Below are 17,871 nucleotides of genomic sequence, written 5' to 3'. Positions count from 1 at the left end.
AAGTACCCTACCACCCGATGTGCAAAGTTAAAACATCCAGTGCCTTTACCACTGCCAGCCTGAGCAAGCTTTGGAGTGACAACACAAGAGTAAAAGCAAGAGCATCTCTCCAGGTACCGGCACAGCTCCATGAGGGTACCAGCACCAGCCTTGTTCCTTTGGTCTCCCCCATTAAACACCCATTTCTCCCTATTGCTAGCAGCACTCTCCACTGGTCTTCTCATGGGAAAGGTCTTGTGAGCATCCCACATATCCTTTCTCCTTCACTCGTTTTTTTATTTCCTTTCTACTCTTCAGAGATGCAGCATTTATTTGGCCAGAGCTCATGGACAAAGCTTGGACAGGTTTATATGCTCCACGCCTGAACCCATAGACAATTACAAACATGGCTGGCTGCCTGGCTTTGATAATTAGCTACCAGCAATGCCTCATATTTCCCTCTGTGGTTTCCTTCTGAATTAGGGGCACTGCTCATTAGTTCTCTTCCGCTTTGGGATGCCACAGTTGAACATTATGGCATCCAGAGGCGCCAGTTAGTTGAGAGTATAAGCTTGATTTGTTTGGACACTAAAAATATATTAGTTACATTTAGGTAATTAAGCAAAATAACAGCAAAGCTATTTTGCACTAGTGTAATCTGCCTGCCCTGTATCAGTGCTCAAGCTTCTTGTTTCCTTTTTAGCTGGCAAGAGAGATTAGAGTAAGTCCACAAGAGTTTCTTGGTTTTGCTGTGAAATATTAATTTTATCTTTCTGTGAAGCCAGTTCAGTCAAGTTGGTATCAGCTGGTGGGACGTCACCCTGGACACCGACGAGGTGCAGCAAGTCAGCAGGTGCCACTGGAAAGCATCCTTGTCACCCTTGTACCTCCAAGTGGCTGCTTAATGTCACAGTCTTGCTACATGGTTTAGCCTTTTAGGGTTAAAAGGTCTTTCATGTCTTTATTAGGCCCAAAGACATGGATGTTTAAATCTTTCCTGAAGTTATTGCTTGAGATGAAGAGGACAGTGTATGGTGGGGTTCAGCCATAGCCAGGATTTCTAATTTGAGAAAAAAAATCTCCGTTTTCCCAGGAAATCTATGAAATGAAAGGATTACCTTTCCAGGTGTAAAGAAGGTGTAGGAACATTGGATCTTGCAGTCCACGAAGTGCTGTTAGAGGGGACAGCTAAGGATGGCCTTAACTTGTCCCCCAGCTCTGTCAGTCTGGGATAGTCACTCCTGTCCCCACAGCCAGCTAAGCCAAATGGGTACATGGAAGAGCTGCCACTTGTTCAAGGGAGGTGCCCAGGGATGGCCCTGGCAGGTATATAGCTCTCCTCTTGGCTTGAAGGAAAACAAACACCTGATTTTGGGTGCGATGACTCCCTCTTCGTGCTTGCACTTTTCCTGATGGAGAATGAACAAAAATTTGCTATGGCAGACTCAGTTACTCTTAGAGCTTTGTTCCTACTTCATAACCCACAAGCGACTTTTGGAAAAAGGGACAATGGATGAAAGGGTAAAAATCCCTTGGGTCAAGCTGTCATGCCTGGATGATGCCCCAGGAAGCCCATGTGCCACATCAGCAGGTATTCCAGCACCCAGGGTCTGCAGGCAGAAAGGGAGAAAAGGTGCATTTCTACCAAAGACTAGAGGCTGACAGGGGTCTTCTCATGAACTGCTACTTTGGGATTGAACCCTCTTTGTGCTACAGTCACCATTTACCATGGTGGCACCATTTACCAGCTTAAAGACTAAATGGTGATATGTATTTATTTATGAAGACTTGTTTTCATTTTTCTGATCTGGACCCTGGATTTTTGGGCTTGGTTCAACCAGAAATAGCACTTCATGCTTATTTAAGTACTTCACATTAAATAAGAGCAGTAGTAACCAAGGTGGTAAAATAATGTTTTATTCCATGAATGAACAAACACTACCATGCCACATCCTAAAGTTCTTTCTACAAAAGATTGTGGACAGAGCAGATTTTTACATTTCTCAGGTCAAGTTCATTTCAGGCTCTTGAGCCTGTTCGGTGTAGCAAAATCTGGACACGCAGCATTCTTATTGTCTATTTGGCATTTTGCCGGATAAAGCAGATTTATACCGTAGTTCTTGTTCACACAATGTGGATGCACTGTAAATTAAAGAAGATAATTCAAACCAAACTAGGTCATTTCTATGATTTATCAATATATTTTTCATGATGGTCAAAGTACAACCAACATTCAAAGCTTAAAGTAAAGAGAATAAAAAAGACACACTAAAGAACACAATGGAAACATCATCATTGCTGTCAGGATGTGAGTTTACCCACAGTACTATGCAAAAAGTAGAAACCGGCATTGACATTCAAGCTGTCAAAACAAGAAAAGAAATTACAATAATTGTTATATTTCCAAGCTAGTACTTCTAAAGAGTCCTGATCAGCAAAGAAGTGTTATCGCATGCATGCTGAACACAAGACTAATATTGGATCGGGGACCTGACGAATAACTGACTTACATTCCTTTATATACAACAAAATGAAATATACAGTATTAATACTGGCTGTACATTTGGTCAGAATATTTTACAAGGAGCGACACTAGTCAAAATTCCTATGACACGGTACGTGGAAGTGAATGAAGGTTTGATTTCGTTCTGAGAGCTGAATGTTTTCACAAGAAGTTTTAAAAGTTGCTTTGCACTGCTATTATGAAGTGTTAGATATTTTAAAGCAAAAATGCCCCCATTTTTTTTTTTTTTAATGCTTCGCAAAACTAGTGTGAGCAGGAAAGATAATTAAATGTTTTTGGAATGTGTTATTCGTAGACCTGGAATAAAACTAAGCTGTAGACAGCACGTGCAATAAATCCCTGCACATTGGTTCTGTTTAAAAGGCTTTATGAGATGATCTGCAAAGTATCTGGTACAAATTCCTGCTGTCATACCCTCATCTAGCCCTTCCCAACAGGTTGCCAACCAATTGTTCCAACGCTACAAGACGAAAAAATAATAATCGTGACTGTCGCATATTTTTCTACAGTACAATAAAAATATCTCAATGTTAAGCTGATCTAGCTTATTTATGTGCATATTTTTCAAGGCTGCCAAAGAAAATACTCAATCTTGCAGGCAAAGGCTATGCTGGGGACATGAGAGTGAGATTTCCTTTGTTTCATTCTAATAGATTTTTTTAATGTCTGGGTACCTCAACCCCCCCGTTGCCTCTTTAGACCCCTAAGGTCTAAAGTGAGTTGGTTAATTCAGTGTACATTTTATCCCCATCCAGAACAAGCTGAGAAGCTGACAAGGTAAGCATGACACTCAACAAAAATGGAAGTAAAAGCTATACAAGATTAAAAAATAATTATAGGTAAAGATAGTGTAATTATAGTGATATTCCATACAATTGAATTTGCATGTCCCGTATCAATGACAAACCTTCTGAACATGGGAAAGAGCAGGCAACTATGTATGAATCAGCATCCTTTAAAATAATTGTGCTATAATCTTTTCCATGTATTAGGTTAGATTTTATTTGACACAGTGTGATGCTAACTATAGCAACCTTAATATGGATGACGGATTTCACTACTACTGCTTGATTGCTTGAATGCAAAGAGACATTAATCTTCCAGTCCTCAAAGCGGTTTCTTGGGGTGTTCCTTCAAGTTCATTGTCTTACCACTTTCATGCTAGAAGTCACTTCGTGGCAAACAAAAAAAGAAAGAAAAGGAAAAAAAAAAAAGGAAAAAAAAAGAAAAACCAAAGAAAAAGAAGGTGTTGGTTGTGATGGATTAATTTCAGACAGCAGTTTCTGCTGAGTTCACCATGCTTAATGTTCTTCCATTTAGGAAGGAGTTGCTGTCAAGTAAAGCAGATGAGCTGCTTTCAGTTTTCTTTAAATACATGCTAACAACGTAACATCTCTTTCTTCAGGAAAATGACCCAGTTGCATATTGTTAGAGATCTGCCTTGTGCTTAGCACGGACAAGTAGGGTTAATCGTCGTCCTCCTCCTCTTTCAGTGGGGCTATCGGGAGTTTGTCCTGAACTTGGAAACACTCTACAAAGAAGTTGACGATGGAGTTGTACAAATGCTGCTCCAATGCTGCATTGCTAAAGTAATGGCTTTCATCAGGGTAAATCTGCAAAGAAACAAGAAAATACACACTGTTATGTACTTAAAGTCGCAGGACCGACCACCCATATCTGCAGCTCAAGCTGGTCTGTGAACCCACTGCTTCTCATCATCACTGTGTATCTTCCTGTAGTTGCATATGACGTCCAGGGTAACTCAGGCACCACAGCACTCTGAGTGTAGACTTGCTTCTTCCTTCAAAAGGAAATTTTCTGGGGGAGGATTTTCCATTTAATTCCAATCTGAACAAGTTCAGGCTAAGTAGAACCAAACTACACTTACAAATAACAGTGCTCGCTCCTTGCAGAAACTGAAAAAGCCCAGTGCAAGCCAGGGGGGAGAAATGTCATTAGGTTTTACCTATTAAAATGAGGACTTAAAAGAAAAAAATTCATTAAGTAAAAAACTGAAATAAAGTTTGCTGGAGAAATTAAATAGAAAAAATGTGGGAAGCCAGAAATGAAATAGTCTAAAAACAACTTTTCATTTAAATGGAACAGGTAACTTCTGCACATGTTTGAAGGAGTGCAAGAGGGTTGACAGGAGAAAAAATTAGTTTCTAGGGCTGGATGCTTGCAGGCAGGACTGTGGTGTCGCACTGCTGCTCTGAGTACTTTGATCCAAGATGTAGATCCTTCAGCCCGCATTCAGTCCTCAACAAAACTTTAACATGTGTCAGGCCCATTGGTGCCTCCAAGCTCCAATGTGCTAATCCTTCTGCATTGGGAAATGTGCAGGGACCTCTCAGTCATTGTGCTGTTGACCAAATCCGTGCTGGGCTCATCGCTTTTCTCCCATGTCTGTGCTTCATCCCATCTGCCTTTGGAGGATGATGGAGGGTAATGAAGCTCCGCAGAAATGCAGCCAGAGGGAGCTGGTATTCAGTAAATCACACGTTAGTAGGACTTGGGCACTGCAACACAACTGTCTCTACTGTGAGCTGTAGCATGGTTCCTGGCATGGTTCGATCCTGGGTTAGTTGCACTCTCCTGGCCATGGCTTGAGATGTAGCAGAGGTCAGGGATTTTCCCCATGGTTGGTGGATGGGCTCATTTGGGAAGCTTTGATGGCTTGGACATGGGCTGTTCAACAAATCAGATGTAATTCAGCAGAAAGAGGGCCTTTCCAGACCCGAGCAGGTCATTTGCAGCAGGACGTGTCAGATTTAAGAGACATTTCTCTCCCCGTTTCCCTGTTATTCATCCTGAATTCAGCGTGGTGTTCCCAAAGACAGAAAACAGGCACCAATTCCTTATAGACGTGTCTCTCAAATCCTAATTTTCTGTAAGTTAATAGCTGTTCAACAACTGTCCAAACCAAAACAGTGGTATCAAATAAGCATGGGACTACATAGGAACCCATTATGTGCTGGTGCTTTTTCCACTGCCCAGGTAAGTTTGCAAGTGGCTTTTCAAAGCTTGCTTCGTAACAGCAGTTTGAGTTCAAAATGGGAAATAACTGTTCAAATATGAAAAAAGGAAACACATACTGTACCTGCAAGCTGTAATTAGCCTTTGCCCTAATTAGGTGTGTGATAAGGTCCGCAGTATGCTGAAAATGGATTTTTTCTGTAAAAACAGATTACAATCATTAAAGAGGCAAATTTAATTAAGAAAAATCAAAGCCATCCCAAACATATAATGAGCTCAAATGACGGGCTAACTTACCATCAGCAGTAGCATGAATGATCAAAAATGTCTGTTCCTTCAGTAATGAGACTCTGTGTGCTAATTTGGTGAGCTGTGAAGGTAAAGGTTGCAATAAGATTAAAAATCTTGCTAGAAACTAGTAATTTATATGGAGAAAATAGAAGCACTTAAATCCATTTGATACTTCATCACAAGGATAACAAGCAGACACCAGAACAGCATATTCTTTTGGCTACTTGAATCACTCTGGAGGTAAAACAGACCCCCACTGTGTCCTTCTGGGCTCAGTATCAGCAGCAGGAAGAGGCCAGAGACCCTTGTCTCTTCTGATAATGTTCACCAAAAACCTGAACTGCAGAACACACGGAAAATGTCAAAGTGAATTTTCAGCGAATACAAAACTGTGATGAAAAACGTGCCCAGGTGCATAAGCCTAAGAACTCTTCAGAGAACTGGAGTGACTTTGGTATGGTTTGAAAGCCAACCTCAATGAGCTTTGACAGCCCAGGGGAGCATCTGATATGAAATTCAAGTGTCCACTGCTGAGAATGCCTTTGCCCCCAACAGCCTTGGAGTTGCACAGGGGAAATACACATCTGAGTGACTGCAAACCATACTGGGTAAGAGAAATCAAGGACTTCTCCACTTTTTGCTGCATTGTTCAGGGGAATAAAAGTCTCAAGTAGACTCCAAAAGATTCCAAAAAAGTCTTGGCGTAGCAAAAGGAATGTGCGTGTCAAATCACAGCTGTTACTGCTTTATAGGGGGGAGAGGGAAGAGAAGCTCTGTAAAATTACATTCTTGTTTCCTTCAATGTTTAAATGCATGTGCCCTAGCTCTCATTTATTTACACAAGTTCATGTATTTCTGAGTTAAGACACCCTTGTATCAATCTTATATCTGCTTTCATCTTCCACTGTCCTACATGGTTTCCATAGAAGATAGACAAGTGCATCTCCAACAGCAACAGCACCCTCCATGCCTGGCTATAGAGGTCGAATTATCTGGCTAAAAACATTGGTATGTATTACTAAGGTACGGTCACTGTCATTTTACATGACATATTATGTGTATCTCATTTAAAAGATCAAGCAACTCTGAACATTAGAAGTGGCCCTGCTTATTTCCTTGGTGCTTGAGGGATGTTTTTGGAAATTTTGGTGGATGCAGGCCTGTTCTGGCTTTCTTGCAGCTCCACACTCTGTATGGACTTAGAAAGCGTTTGCAAATTTTGCAAGGGTGCCCTCTGATCTTCACTCTATTTTTGAACTTAGTTAATGAATTCTCTCATCTTCAGATTGCTGGCTGCAACGCTTAAGTCTTGTGTTGGTGTATGCACATCTTGCACTCTATTCTCCCACTATACAGCTCCTTCCTCTCTGCTCCCTCAATTGTAAGCTACCACATGACAAGATGGCTTTTTGGGAGTCTACATCAAGTCTTGAATTATGTGACCTTCATAAAATTCATGTCTGATCCATGGGTTAGGAGCAGTTCTCCCTAAGCAATTCGTGGTTCAACTGTGGCATGTAGGAGACGTGTATCAGCCAGGGTCTGTACGCAGGGAAGCACCAGCTCTGCAGAGAGCTCAGGTGCTGTTCCTAGCAGTTAATCCCCAGTCAACTGAAAGCACCACTATTTTCTTAGGTCAGCTTTTCAATGCACAAAGAGTGTGTGACAACACAAAGCTCTTGTTTCCAGAATATTTCCCCTTGCTTTCACCTCTACTGACTGGCCTCCAAATTTCTAAAAGGATTAAAAGAGTTTGCAATGATCTAGATAGAGATTATGAGTGCAAAACCTGAGAGACAATGAACTCAGTATTTAGGTAGGCAGGAGAGGCTTCCACTGCAGGGGCTACCTGCCTTCTCTATAAGAAAACCATTTCTAACTTTTGCTGCCTTCATGTCTTCCATCTGAAGACAGGGCTTGGTAGACTTAAAGTTTTCTGTATAACAGATTTTGTTTGTGAAACTATTCTTTATTATGTTTTCCCTCCAAATAACTGAGGGAAAGAAGACATGAAGCAACTGATCCCATCGTACATATTAAACAATATCTTCATTAGCTGGTGCCATGCCTCCCTTTTCCACATCCTGCTCAACTCTGACACAGAGTTCTGCCTACCTGAAATATCACATCTGTGCTTACTTTGAAAAAGCCAAGAGAAGCTGAGCTTCACTTGATTTTGGGTCAAAAATTATACCTCAGAGACAGCCAAAGTGGCAAGACCATTGGGATGAACTTTGAAGGAGGTCGTGACATCATGTCCACTTGGGCACGTCTGAGTCACTTAGCCTCAACTCTTTCAATTTGTAAAACTGGAATAACTGTATTTACCCAATTTAGAGAGGCAGACGTGAAGGTTAATCAATAAAAACCATATCTATCATTACTATTAAGACAACAAAAGCAGTAAGTAGGCTGAAGGACACCTTGGTGGCTTTTAAATATAGACAGCCTTATTAGTGCGTCCATCTTGCATATCCTTTTTCCCTCCCCAAAAGAGAACATATTGAGGAAGAGTTAAAACCCTATTCACATTTTATCAGGGAAAAACAGTGTCCATGCAGTTACCTCATATGCTCTGTTATCAATCCCATGCAAGCCCAAGTATCTTTCAGAAAAGGCTGAAGCTTAAAAAGAAAAAAGAGAAAATATCTATTTTCAGTCATAAGTGAGTACACTGGTGTTTCCGAGTCAAATATTGCAAATGCTAAAGAGGATCTTCTTTTCTAACATTGCCTTAGTTACACAGCACATATTTATAAAAGTTTTTGAAAATGCACTAAGAATATGTATGATTCTACAGTCTTTCATTATCACCAAAAAAATGGTTTCTAAATAAGTCATAAAAGAGCCTTTTTTTTTTTTTTCCTTAATGCAACCAAGATATGAGGAGAAAAGGAAGAGCACTATTGTGTTATGTCCCTTTCTCTTTTCACACGGGGCCACCTCCATCAACAGTCTACTGCAAGACCCCGTTGGTCTCAAGGATAACTGTACAGGATCTGAAGACTGGCTTCAGATCTTGACTGCCTGACCACTGACCGTCATGGCAGTCCCCCAGTTTTCACTGGCACTAAGTGCAAAGGGAACTGGTGCCCCTGAGAGAAAGGACCACCATGTGCCAGCAGAGAGAGGACAAGGCGGGCAGGCTGGACCACAGCTCCCATGGATGAATGGTCCAGGCAAGAAAGATGTATGTTCAAGGTGATGCAGGTTGGTGCCAGAGGCTGGAGGGTTTTAGAGCCAAATCTCCTTTATTTAAAAGGAGTAACAGAAGTGATTCAATTACTCTGATGACCATGGCTGGTCCCACTGGTGTCAGCAAAATTGCTCTTGAGGAGGAAAAAAGTGTTTATGGCTAGTACTAAGAAGACACACAAAACAAAACAGGCAGGATCTTGAGGAAGAAGAGAAGATAACTGGGAAGGGTTAGGGCAGAAACATAATTTCTAGTCAGCAAGAAGGTCTGTGAGCTCTGGGGTGGGATTTACCATATAGTTTGAAGTCCGTCAGTGGGGAAAGGGCAGCTCCACAGGCGAACACCTGGTTTTCTTCGCCGGCTGGAAGCATGTAAGTGCTCAGGTAACCACCATAATCCTGTAACACAAAAGGGACAGGGGTATCAGTGGTCCTGCCGTGAGGCGCTGCTGCTTTTGGGTACAGAAACAGGGCAGCTGAGACCTTGCAGCAAACTCTTGGCCATTACCGAACCTTTAACACCTTGCCCTGAGAAAACACAAAGCAAGAGACATCTCCCCGGCTTCAGCAGATGCAGCTGAGGATAAGCTCTATACTTGTTGCACTCTCCTGAAGGCAGGAGGGTTGTGTGCCCAAGCACTCGCCTCTTTATGGCTGTAGGTCTAATCAGATAGGTTACCTCTCCAAAATATCACACCAGTTTTTTGCTATTTAAAATGGACACCACAGTTTCAGTGTCTGCCGTCCGCCTGTTAACAATTCCCTGCAGAGATGCTGCTGTACGTGCAGCTCTCCTCGCCCACTCTAAGTGTATCTCCCACAATAAACAATTTCTACTCGCAGTCCCATTCTCATTTCAAACTGTGTATACTTTGCAATTGCAGTTTCCCAGCCGGGCACACACTGTGGTGCGGATCAGCCTCAGAAATCAATATTGTTGTTGTACATTTGTACGACATGAGCTAGATCTACCCACATTCCCATAGGCCTTAAGGGACAAGATGAAAATGAAATAGAAGTTTGCAAGGGGGAAAAATAATTAATTATCTGACAGCGTTTTTCTGATGAACACTCCCTTTCTGCACTTGGAAGTTAATTTAAAAAAAGACAACATTGATGAATACATTGATAAAATGAAGGCTTTCCTCTTTAACATCTCTGAGCAAGAAGTAGTCTATCTCAAAAATAAATAATAATAAAAAAGTCACCACTGACATATTCAATAAATCAGGACTTAGCTCAGCTGCTTAGCCACATCAGGCAACTAGAACAGCAGAGGAACAACGGGAAAACGTTACCTTCCCAAACACACCCACTCGCAGTTTGTCAATGTAAGGCTCCTTCAGCATTGTCCTAGAACAAGAGAGAGGAGAAACAATGGGTTAAAAATATTTTTCACTGAGACACAGCAAGCACAGTGTGATTTTTTGAATTTGGGGTGGCCACAGAAAAACGATGTAGACAATCTAAATTCATGCTGCTACACGTTGCTTTCACGAGTCTCTGTTCGATTTAATCTTGCAACCTGTTGTGTTGGATTTGACCAAGCAATGGCAACGAATAACTGGCACTACCTCTCAAAGTCATAATAAAGCTGATGTTACTGCACTACTCTGATAGTGGTTTTAGCATGATTATGTGCAGAATAAATCTATCAATATGACAAGACTTGACATTTAGGGTTTTGCACATTCTTTTCTGGTTTAAAAAATATAAGGGTTTAAAGATGCATTTTTTTCAATTACCAGGCCAGCAAAAAATATTAACTTAAGAGCTGATATTCAAGCTTACTTGTTTGTAGCTGTATGACTGTACAGAGCTAAAAATAAATAGGCTTTGAACACGTGATACAGATAAGTGTGCTCTAATTTAGCTCTGTTTAAGGCTTGTTTTTCTGCCTCTGCACTGGATGGCATGAGCTCTCTCTCACATGCCATCACTTGGTCCCAGCTGTATGACTGCACTGTCCTTCCCTCCCATCTCCTTGCTCTACCCTACACACCATTAAGGCATCCAGGACTAATGACAGTCTTGGGTTAATTATCAGAAATGAATTAATTTCTCCAATAACAGTGTCATTCACCGGACAGCTTCCAACTGATCCTTCTCTTCCAAATGGCCCAGCCTCCTCTTCACCTCGTGCAGTAACTTAGTGCCTTGGAAGCCACTCCCACGGCCGTCAAACTTCAGCACGATGGCGTTGTGAGAGCTGACCATGACGCTTTCCCACGTCACCTCAAACCTCTCCGTTACGATCTGGCTGCCAGGCGTCCCATCTCTGAAACAGAAATAGGCATCAAGCAAAGGCAACAGCACCAAGCATGGCCCAAACGCTCTTCCCGGGGCCATGAGCCATGGCAATATGGAGCAGCATCTCCCCATGCACTGTAAGGCGGGGTAGATTTCAAAAAGAGGAGTTCAGCCTCTGCAATGTTGATGGGGGAAATGCTGGTTGTGTGGGATGGGTTTTGAGGCTGGGGTGGAAGATCCAGGCTGGTTTCTCCCTCCCTCCTTGCACAGCAACTATTGCTGTGCTAAGCAGAGCTTTGAACAAACCTAGCGAGCACACCACTAAATGGGCAGGATTCCTCTGTGAGTAAACCAGGGCAGCGACGCAGAGGTCAGTTGGGTTCCTCCATTTATGCCTGTTCTAATCTAGAGTTATTTTCTACAGGGATTTTTTCTGGTGGGGGGATTTCTGTAAGGAGCTTGGGCTTTGGGGTGCGCTGGCACTGCCACAATATGATGAATGAAGCTTGCAGACATCAATTTTCCTTTCCTTTACTGGCGAGCACTGGGGTTTCATTTCCTGCCCCCATTCACCCAGCCCAGACCTTCCTTCTCCCACCGGCTTCTCCAGAGTGGCTGTAGATGGGGCTGTCAATCACTTCTGTCACCACTGCTTCACACAAGTACAGAAGGAAAGAACACTTCTAGAGCAATAAAACTAACAGCTTAAAAATGCCCAGGTTGGCCCAAAATTGATGGGTAAGGGGAAGAGGTGGGCAAAACTCCCTCTTCACCTTTCTGCTTAGAGTTCGATCCTGGACAGGGGAACTGTCTCGAGAAATATTGACCCCACTTCACCAGACAGCTCTGAAAAATCAAGAGATGATGATAAGTAATATTTTAGGACTGGGATTACTGTAGAGCCACTGGCACTTCCATTTAGTCCTTGTCCTTTTTGGGGTTCTCGGAGGCATCAGCCAACTCACTACAGGACTTTAACGTGCATGTGACTTCAGTCATTTGCATTTATTCAAGCGAGACCCAGGCACATCCAGATTCAGAGGCAGCCTAATCAAGTGTTGTTAGCTTGATGAGTACCAATCTTCCTCAAGCACTTGTATAATGAAGTACATTTTCTCTGCAGTAATTTTGTGATGTAACGACATGCTTATTGCAGTGGTTTTTTGTCCTTCATGGAGGGATGTGCAGGATGGTGTTCAGGCATCCATCACTTCTGCATGAGTCTTCTCTCTCGTGGGGTGTTCCCTGGCAAGGAGCAAGCGATGCAGTGGGACACAGCCAGGGCCAAGCAGGTTTTTCCAAGGTCAGTGCCTTCCCTCCCCTGGTTTCTTTCCAAATTGCCAGAAAAAACTCAGTAATGTGTATTATTATTACTAAATGTTGCATAAAGAAATCCCCATCTGCTGTGCCTGCCAGGAGGAAAAGCTACCTACCCACTATTAATGCTAAATTTGTGGCGATCTTCAAAGGTTTCTATTTCTCTCTTTACTGTCACTTCAGGGAATTTACATGGGAAGGCTTGCTGCATGAGGGAATCTAAAATTTAAGCTGTAGTAAGGTTGACCACATCCCACTCTAAAACTACCTGTCAAGCACAGGATGAGGGCCCTAAGCACTGCGACAGAAAGTCAATGTCCACCTTTTATTCCTCCCCCTCTCGTTTCTGCCCCCAAAATTATTGAATTGCAAGTGTATATGGGACAACTTTACAAAATCCAACAATTTACTCCGCAGAGTTTCACTAGGCACCCTTAACTGAAACCCTTAAACACGGGAGAGAAGGGACCCACATCTAGCCTCTCCCAGCTCTAAGGCGAGACAGAGCATAAGGACCAATGTGCTGGACTTAAGTGCTAAAGCAGTCTGGTATTCATTATTAAAAAAATACCTTAAAAGGCTCCTATCATGCCCAAAGTTTCCAAGCTGCCCTAATTATGTGAACAGAAAGAAAGGATGTGCAAGAACTTACACAACCAAAAGCAACGGGTAGTGTGCGGTGTCCGAAAAGGTTGCTGGCTTTAAGATCTGCATTGGCAATTCTAGACAAAAAAAACAAATAACAGCATGTCTTCAGTGTGGGAACGCTGACGTAACTCTAAGAGATTTTTCTGGTGTTTTGGTCACTTATGAGCTGGGACAAAATGGCATTTCATCAGTTGCTCTGGTAAATAACACCTTAGGAACACAGATGTTGTCAAAGAAAAGACCCATATTATGATAGCCATGGTGACAAGAAATGTAAATTGGGAGTACAGCGCGAGCTGTTCAGCCATGCATCACTTTTACAGCATTCAATTAACATCTGGCAATAGCTATAATTTTCTCTTTTGGCAGCTGGATGAGTGACGCAGCCAGAAATCAATATTTCAGGGCAGCAGAAGAGGGAGAAAATCGGTGATGAAAATGATAATTTAAAACCCAATTACATATGGTGGCCAAGGGAAAGAATAGGATTATTTTGCTACAATGGTGTGAAGAGAGATAGAGAAACATGTATTTTAATCCTAACTTCCAGAGGGCTTAATTTTGCTGTAAACCAGGAGGTAACTGTGCTGAAGCCCACGCTGTTATACTGGTACTGAACCAATGTAAGTGAGAGACGTGCTCACCGAAGCTTCATTTAACTGTTTCCTGTGGCTTCGTATTGACAGCCAAAAACGTTGCCACACAAAGCCTTTCCACGTTAATGAGAACACATTTATTTTTAAAATGTTAACTACAATCCAGATTAGCAAAGGCCCAGCAATTAAATCGGTATTAGGAACATTTTCAGTAGATTAATACACAGATTAACCGCGCGGTTTAAGTGGTTTGCGTTGCAATCATTGTCTGACACTCCGCCTAATTAGTTATTCCATCTGAATGCTAATAGCTGCAAATTGGATCAATGGCCCAGGGACAGCCAAAAAGGCCATCGCTTGACTTTAAATATAACTAAGAACTACGTGCAGTGTTCCCAAGGCTGTGAAACCTGAGGCTTTGAAAATACGGGGAGAGCAGGGAGGAACAGCTCCACAGCTGGGGCCAGCTTCTATTTATTACACACACACACACAAACATATTTTAGGCTAAATGACCAGAATCAGATTTCAATGATACCTGCAGCTATGAAATTTAGCATCAAGCTGAGTTATTCCTAATAAGCTGCCAGTGCCACCACGAATTGCCTCACGGTGAGGACAGACATGATCTCTATGACAGGCTCTTTCCCCATCTTTTCCTGCCCATAAGGCCTGGAAATGCACATCTCCTCTTGTTATTTCATGCTCTGATTTATGTTCCTAATGCCCATGTGGCAAGCAGAACATTTTGGGGCCATTATGATCCTTTTAAAAGGGCAACTGTCTCTCTCAGCTTTTGCTTCACATTTTGTAACACCTGGCAGTGGTTGAAATCAGGAGCCTGCCATCCCTCACACCTCACTGCTTTCATTTCACTCAATCCCATCTGAGACGTACGCTCATTTTTGGCATAGGAAATGTTATGGGTCATACTATGAACCCAGAGTCTTTGTTTTTTTGTTTTGGTTTGGTTTGGTTGGGGTTTTCTGGGTTGTTTGTTTGTTTTTTAAAGTTGCCACCATACACACAAACTGGGATTTTTGGGAGCCATTGCACAACTCTGAACATGTGGATTTTCCACATACAGGTAGGACACCTGCTTACAGCCAGAGGAGATGCTTTTTAGGTTGTTTCAGGAACAAGTACAGAGGCAGCAGAAAATTCTTACACTTTGGCTGTTTGCCATTAGGCTTTTCTCTCTCTCTGTCCTCTTTGGCATTTAGATACATGGGGAGCGATTGCACACGTGGTACAAATAATGCACCAGCTGTGGCTATAAACTGCTCCAAGTTTCTGCCTTCTTTATTCCAGGTGAAATCTCTTTCGGTTTTTCTCATAAAGCTGTTTTTTTCCAATCCTATCATTTCTCAAAGCATCCTGAATGACTCCAGTGGGCAGTCCTTGGCGAGTGGTCTTCATTCACTGCAGTTCAGTATTGTGTACTGAAAGGCAGCCCCAGCTACAGCCAGGCAGCACACACAGCATCCCACTTCAAACCCATCTCAAATAATACACCAGTCCTGCAAGGGCAAATTCCCTCAACAATGGGAGCACCACACTGTGTCATTTTCTGGAGTGGCTTTTTCCCTCCCAAAGAAAATTTTAAAAGGAAAAAAAAAAAAACCCAACCCTATCATTTTGCCTTTCTTCAGCTGCATTCTCATCAAATCCCATCCCTGTAATAACCTCCCTATGTAGCACATCCTGAGAGAGTGCTTTGCAAACTGTGTGAGTTTATTGAGAGGCAAAGTCATTTTTCCTCCTGCCAGTCTGGCCACGATGACTGTATCATTTCACAGCAACAGCAGTGAAAAAGAAAAAGAAAAGTGAGAGAGAGGAAAGGTACTACTTACTGTAATCGTCTATCTTGATTTCCATGTATTCTACCTTAGGCATTTGCCTGTCGTTTACAGCCAGCTGCACATTTTCATTTACCTCCAGCTCAAAAATTTCTGAAAGAAGGACAACATCACAAAAACTTTTGGTGCTGTTTGTGAAAAAGCATTTTAACATCTTATAGCCATCTTACATTTGTAACGCAAGTTTCCTTATGAATTTCCTTCCCGTCCTCACAGATGTCTAGTTCACCTAAGTCTTTGAAACCCTTTCCAGGTTCTGTGGTAGCAAAAAGATATATTCCTGAAATCAGTGACATTCAGCTAATTTACAGCAAATGGGAACGTGACCTTCTGCTTTGAGGCAGTGCTATGGATCCCAGTCAGGCATCTACCTGCCATGCCGAGGTAGACATCAAATGAAGAATTCCTCAAGTCCATGCCCAAGTTGCACATAATAAATGTGGAAAGGGGGTAGACTATGGAGGGCTTCAGGACAAGGTTGTGCTGCTGCACAAGAGCAAATCAAAGAGAAGGAAATTCTCGGGGAGAGAAGAGTGGATAAAGATCATACAGACCTGCAACGTCAGGTTTTGGAGCATTCTTGGCTTTTAGGATGATTCAAGAATTGTTCATTTTGCTTGTGTGTCTTATCCAAGGACTCTGGGGCTGAAATAGAGGATTCCTTCCTCCTTCCCAGGATTTAACCTTGATTCCCACATGCTCTAACTGAGCCTCTTCTAGAAAAAGCAGCCACCTCCAACACCAGAAAGAGCAAGTCCTTCCCAAATGGTAAGGGAAGGGCCCATCTTTATGAGATATTTTGGGTTGTATGTCCTAGGTGGTGGGAAATGTCTCCTGGTGATGGTGAGGTTCCTGAGCCCTGTGGGGGAGGGATTCAAGGGCTGGGGGGATCCCAGTGTGGTGGCAGTGAATCCTGGGTTGGAGAGCCCATTGCAGTGCTCAACCCCATGGCATCAGGTTGAGTTCAAACCAGGGGGATCCAGGGCATTTTCTCTGCCTTGTGAACCCAAGGAGGGTTTGAGGTTTTGCACCAAATTATGTATTTCATTTACAGTAACTTCCCTTTTGCAACACACTGATAAGTAGATGTGTAACCTGAGCTCCTCAAATAATTCTTATGGTACCTGATTATCACGCTTTCATTGCCCATCTCTGCTGAACAGGCAGGCACAGCACAAAAACATGTCCTTCCCAGTTAATACATTTAACAGATCTTTCAGCAATAGGGTATTGATTCAACGACTATTCACCCTGCTTCTGAAAAGCTTGGCTCATCTCTATTGAAACCACAACCCCCACAAAAGTGCCAAAGCAACAGCCTATTACGTTTAGTTAAATATTAAGATTCTCATTTAATTATGGCACACACAAGTAGCTTTATCAGCAGAAAGGGGCTTGCTACGTAGGGGAATTTAGTCAAGCCGTTTTATTTGTTCATATAATTGCATTCACAGAAAGCCAGGAAGACTGTGGAGGAAATAAAAAAGATTGGCATATCTCCTAAAGGACTTTCCTTTCTGCTTTAGGACCACAGGGAGCCTGGGTCTGTGGAGTACAAATGGCCATTGCTTAATTAAATGTAAGCACGCTATAATATTCAGTGCAACTCACTATTATCAGATTATTGCAGAATACAGAGGCAAACTCCCTTTATAGAGTAATGGGTTCATATTAAATAAGTAAATTCAGTGACATGCAACTGTCAGTTGCCCTTTATTCAAAAGCAAAAGAATGAGGTGAAAAAAAAATGAACCAGGGGAAATGCTAATCATACGCAGAAAATAATGAATTTCAGTAGGGGATGTGTTCTGTGCATGGCTAGATCGAGTTCTCTATGTAATAAATGCTACACATATATATCTGTCAAAATAAAACTAGACTCAGTGTGTTTTATGTTAGTTTTTCCAGCCCTTCATTTGCTGTTTCTGTTTTATAGTATCTCTCATTTTATTCAGCAAAAAGTATTTTATAGAACTACACAGGAGGCTGTAAAACAGTCCGTGAGAGCACTATCCTGCGTGTGCTGTTATAGCCAGTCAGCCTCCTCCACGTCTGTGGTAAAATTAAGGTATTGTGTTTAAGGGGGGGAAAAAAGGAAAGCGACTTTGGAGCTGCAGGTCAGAGCTATCTCTCCTGGCCCTGAGGCAACAGCGTCTGTGGGCTGGAGCCTTGAGGGCATCACCAGGGCTGCTCTGGAGTTACACTCAGCAAAGGCACTGCCAAGCCCAGGTCTCTG

The 17,871-nt window shown here is 42.4% G+C and overlaps 1 protein-coding gene across 5 annotated transcripts in view; it reads right to left on the bottom strand.

Annotated features, from left to right (window-relative positions):
- Positions 1 to 1,879: 1,879 nt before the first annotated feature.
- DPP6 (dipeptidyl-peptidase 6) overlaps positions 1,880 to 17,871 on the bottom strand; it is a 576,912-nt gene continuing 560,920 nt past the window's right edge. For 4 of the 5 annotated variants that reach the window (XM_014945135.1, XM_014945136.1, XM_014945137.1 and 1 more), the window contains exons 18-26: positions 15,630 to 15,728; positions 13,185 to 13,254; positions 11,049 to 11,243; positions 10,264 to 10,318; positions 9,259 to 9,364; positions 8,336 to 8,394; positions 5,777 to 5,849; positions 5,604 to 5,677; positions 3,970 to 4,116 (exon numbers count right to left, since the gene is read on the bottom strand). In XM_014945135.1, the coding sequence (XP_014800621.1) occupies positions 3,970 to 4,116; positions 5,604 to 5,677; positions 5,777 to 5,849; positions 8,336 to 8,394; positions 9,259 to 9,364; positions 10,264 to 10,318; positions 11,049 to 11,243; positions 13,185 to 13,254; positions 15,630 to 15,728 (878 nt within the window). Of the gene's footprint in view, positions 4,117 to 5,603; positions 5,678 to 5,776; positions 5,850 to 8,335; positions 8,395 to 9,258; positions 9,365 to 10,263; positions 10,319 to 11,048; positions 11,244 to 13,184; positions 13,255 to 15,629; positions 15,729 to 17,871 lie in introns of all 5 variants that reach the window. The other variant, XM_014945133.1, reaches the window with a different exon arrangement.

This window comes from Calidris pugnax, unplaced genomic scaffold, assembly GCF_001431845.1.
Source record: "Calidris pugnax isolate Ruff unplaced genomic scaffold, ASM143184v1 scaffold54, whole genome shotgun sequence".
Taxonomy (NCBI): domain Eukaryota; kingdom Metazoa; phylum Chordata; class Aves; order Charadriiformes; family Scolopacidae; genus Calidris; species Calidris pugnax.
The sequence above is the reverse complement of the archived record's forward strand: the minus strand, read 5'-3'. Positions and strand labels throughout refer to the sequence as shown.